Below are 4,391 nucleotides of genomic sequence, written 5' to 3'. Positions count from 1 at the left end.
GCAAAAAATATCGAAATCCACTTTTTGTTAAGACTGTAAATTGCATTTCTTTAACTTTATACACTCATTAACGGGGTAGACAATCTAATCACACAGAAGCTCTATAAAATCACAGATTTACAAAAAATTGACATAAAGCATAATCATACGCAAATCATCGTCTAAGCACGATTCGAATATTTTCGAATAATTGGCCACATTTATCGGCTTAAATTAAACAGAATAATTAATCAAGAATCGTCGGATCGGCATTTGATTTCGACAATTTGATTTTTTAAATTTATAAGTTCAGTAATATCGCAAGCTATGGGGTATCTTAATGTTCGGGAAATATCTAGAACCTTACATTCTTTTCAGCACAAATCAAAGAACATTTTCGCAATTTTAGAATTTTAATCTTCTAATTTTTATGGTTTTGTAACTCTTAAAAAAATATGACAAGTTTGTTTTTTGTGAAAGAAAAATAATAGCATATTTCTTTGATTTGAGCTAAACAAATTTCAGATTCGTAATTAAACTTTTATTAAACTTTTTCAAAAAAATGATTTACATCTTTGACTTATAGGGAAAACGAAAAAAATTCCCTCCGCCTCCTGCATGATACGTTCTGTATTTTTCTTCGTGTGCAGAATAATACTTTGATAGAACCCTTTTTTCTATAAATAATAAATTTTAAGATTATAATTGTATTCTTTTCCACAAAGTTTCTAGTTTATTTTAAAGCTTGTTTGGTGCACTTTCTTTAGTTATTAAGTAACGAATAAGAAGTACACGAGCGTAAAAGATTTTCAGCTTTGGAAATTTGGGTTTTATAAAGAACAAGTAAAAAACTTGACTTGCTGAAGTTTCGCTTTATGCAAGCTTGAACTTATAGTTTTTATCAATTAAAACTTATGAATTTATAAAGGATTATAATTATTTCTTGGCTTGAGTTTGGAGATTTTTATTATAATATATTTATAATCATGGTACACATACGTGGAAAGTGACTTAATATTGAAGATTTATAATGAAATAAGATGTATTTCTCCTCATCTATTTTTTAAATAATCTTTTTCTCAAAAGAAGTTGTTTTCTGTGACCTGCGGAGAACTATGCTCATTATATTTTGCAATCGGCTTCTTTCCTCATTGTGGTGTAATTGCCAGATGAAGGTGTTACCCAGGCTAAATCTAAAATAATGAGATTAGAAGCTGCTAATAGCAATAACTTTTTATTTAATGGTACATTTATGGTTATAAGATTATGTTTTATGTTACATATACAATTTCTCCTCTTCACTAGTGTACTTTTCTGTTTATTTCGAGACATGCTGTTCATTCTTTTAGACGAGTAAACTGTTTGCGAAATGCCCCATAGTTTCCCCGCATCGACGGCCGATTGGGGTTCTCCTCCTAAAAGAACTCTGTTGATTGTATAGTACACAACAGCGGCTGTGTCCGCTCTTCAGATATCTGTATAAATATGTATTTACCTACAATATTTGCTATTTGTATTGAACTAGGAAAATCATTGTTAAGTCCTTATATAGTACAGCGGACGTAAGTTCAACCTGGTGCCGGAGCGAATCTTATCTCACTATATAATTTTTACACAGTCACTTATTAAGTGACCACTAGATCACAGTGCCGGTAAGTTTCCTTATAATGATAATAGATTATAATAATTTGATTGTAGAAACATCAGAAGTCGTTAAATATTGTCCTTGGTTTTCTTGCCATGCTTTTTTCCGCTTCGATTCTTGTCCATGGCTCTAAAAAAGGAAACAATAGTTAATTATACATTTTTCCATCTGATATAAAATTCAAAAGCCATAAATAAAATTGTGGTATGAAATTCGTATATAATATTAAATGAACTTACTCTTTCTTATATTTATCACAAGAATAAGACATAGAGTATTTTAGAATTTCGGCCAGTCTGTTTTCCGTCACGCATGGTGAAGCTGTTTTGATGACATTTGTTTTTGCCGTTTTAAAAGCAACATTATCCAAGCAATGAGTTTTGAACAGCTCATTATAGACATCATCAGTAGCTTTTTCGGACTTCTTTGCTTCCTTCTCTACATCAGCTATTAAACTATTTGCAACAGTTTGAACATTTAGCAGATCTGTAAGCACTTTGTCCCATCTAGTCTTGTCATTAACTTTGTCACATTTTTCAGAAAAATCCTCCTCTGTCATCTTGAAAAAATTTTCAATACTCCTTTTGTAACACTCAAGTTATGGGCATCATCTTTCGAAAGAGCTTTACATTCTGAGGTACCTTGAAAATTTAAAAACAAATATTATATTAGTGATTCTATCATTTGATAACCTATTACAAAATAAAACCTCTAAATTAACCCATTAAGCCCTGACGGGACGCTTTTTTCCATTTTCTTCAGCCTTCTTAAGTTTAATGAAAACCATCATAAAAAAATTTGTAATAGATTAATATCTACGTAGAATTTCACGATCTTTCCGAATCTGCCATTGGTTTTAGAGGAAAACGTGATCTGAATAGGTTATGTTCGCTTTTTTAGAGAAAATTAGTGTTACAAAGAAAATTTTTTTCTAAATCGATGCTTTCGAATGGAAATCAAAGACGAATGTGTTCGAAAAGTAAACACCTCGAGTCCTCGAATCTTTTTCTTTCATGTCTGAGTGATTCCACTTAGAAAATCGAATTGTAACTATTCAAAATGGCGTCTCAAAGTTAAAAATTTTAGTCGATATAGTAGTTTTTGCACATAAGAATCGATTCCTCACAAATTCACGTGAAAATTCGTAGAAGGGGGCTTTAGAGGTCGCTGATTACGAATCCGAGATCAAATTTGACAAATTCAAAATGGCAGATCCAAATTGGCGGCTAAAAAATGTAATTAAGCGTATTGGTATGATAATGTATACTAAAGGGTTCTGGAGGTCCCTGATTACGAATCCGAGATCAAATTTGACAAATTCAAAATGGTGGATCCAAAATGGCGGCCAAAAAATTTAATTACGCTTATTGGTATGATAATGTATACTAAGGGGTTTGGGGTCGCTGATTACGAATCCGAGATCAAATTTGACATATTGAAAATAGCGGATCTAAAATGGCGGATCCAAACTGGCGGCCAAAACAAAATTTAATTACGCGTGTTGACATGATAATGTATACTAAGGGGTTTTGGAGGTCTCTGATTACGAATCCAAGACCAACCTAGGTACGGTCTACTAGCAGTATTACATATCATAATCGTTGATTATTATTCCACAATATTTTTTATGATAAAAAAAATCTGTGAACTGACAACAAAAGTTTTTGTTTTATTATTCTACTTTTTCATACAACTTTTTTGATTCAAGATTAGAAATTTGTCGAATCTGACATCGGATCCGTAATCAGCGACCCAAGAGACCCCAAAGTACATATTATCATTTACATACATGAAATTTCATTTTTTCAACCGCCATTTAGAATCAGCTATTTTGAATTTTTCAAATTTGATCTCGGATTTGTAATCAGCTACCTCAAAACTCCCTTCTACAAATTTTCACGTGAATTTGTGAGAAATTGATTTTTATGTGCAAAAATTACTATATCGTCTAAAATTTTTAACTTTGAGACGCCATTTTGAATAGTTACAATTTGATTTTCTACGTCGAATCACTTGGTCACGAAAGAAAAAGATTCAAGGGCGCAATATATTTACTTTTCGAACACATGCGTCTTTGATTTCGATCCGAAAGCATTGATTTAGAAAAAAAAATTTCTTTGCAAGATGAATTTTTGCTTTAAATAAACAAACATAACCTATTCAGATTACGTTTTTCTCCAAAACTAATTGCAGATTCGCAAAGATCCTGAAATTTTACGTAGATATTGATCTATTAACATTTTTTTCTAACAGTTTTAATTGAACTTAAGAAGGCTGAAAAATAATAGAAAAATGCGTCCCGTCAGGGCCTAATGGGTTCAACAACTTTAATTGAGTATTTATATATAATTACATATATATTAATTTTAATTTAAAAATATAAGATCAATGGAATAATATTATCTCATAAAATTAGTTTTTCACATTTCCCGTCCAAAATATCATTAAAAAATTAGTATAAGAACTGCTTTAAAGAGCTGGGTATTGGTACTCTCCTTCAGACAATAAAAACTCTTTAGAATACACAAAAAATTTAATATATTCGTGAAATAACTATAATAATAAAAAATATAACAAACTCCCTGTAAAAGAATATTCTGTTGTGCAGATATATAGCTTGATTAACTTTCCGATCGCAATCATCATTTTTTCTAATGATTATTAACTATTTTCAGTTCTAAAGCTAAAATAATTCGAAATTTTTATAGCAAAGAAAATAAAACAAGACAAATTAAAGATCTTTAATATATGTTCTTCAACTTTTGAA

The 4,391-nt window shown here is 30.5% G+C and overlaps 1 protein-coding gene across 1 annotated transcript; it reads right to left on the bottom strand.

Moving 5' to 3' along the window:
- Positions 1 to 1,194: 1,194 nt before the first annotated feature.
- On the bottom strand, positions 1,195 to 2,288 carry LOC117179847. Its single transcript, XM_033371995.1, has 2 exons — positions 1,864 to 2,288; positions 1,195 to 1,753 (listed from the first exon to the last, which is right to left on the bottom strand). Exons 1-2 carry the CDS (start codon positions 2,181 to 2,183, stop codon positions 1,693 to 1,695), a joined length of 381 nt encoding a protein of 126 aa, XP_033227886.1. The 5' UTR covers positions 2,184 to 2,288; the 3' UTR covers positions 1,195 to 1,692.
- Between the last annotated feature and the right edge of the window lie 2,103 nt (positions 2,289 to 4,391).

The sequence above is a fragment of the Belonocnema kinseyi genome, chromosome 9 (genome assembly GCF_010883055.1).
Source record: "Belonocnema kinseyi isolate 2016_QV_RU_SX_M_011 chromosome 9, B_treatae_v1, whole genome shotgun sequence".
Lineage (NCBI taxonomy): Eukaryota > Metazoa > Arthropoda > Insecta > Hymenoptera > Cynipidae > Belonocnema > Belonocnema kinseyi.
The sequence above is the reverse complement of the archived record's forward strand: the minus strand, read 5'-3'. Positions and strand labels throughout refer to the sequence as shown.

What these genes read in the sequence shown, in the direction of transcription:
- LOC117179847 (XM_033371995.1), bottom strand. Translation starts at nt 2,183, where the DNA reads ATGACAGAGGAGGATTTTTCTGAAAAATGTGACAAAGTTAATGACAAG. An exon ending in TGTGATAAATATAAGAAAGA is followed by an intron (nt 1,754 to 1,863) that starts GTAAGTTCATTT and finishes TTCCTTTTTTAG; the next exon opens with AGCCATGGACAAGAATCGAA.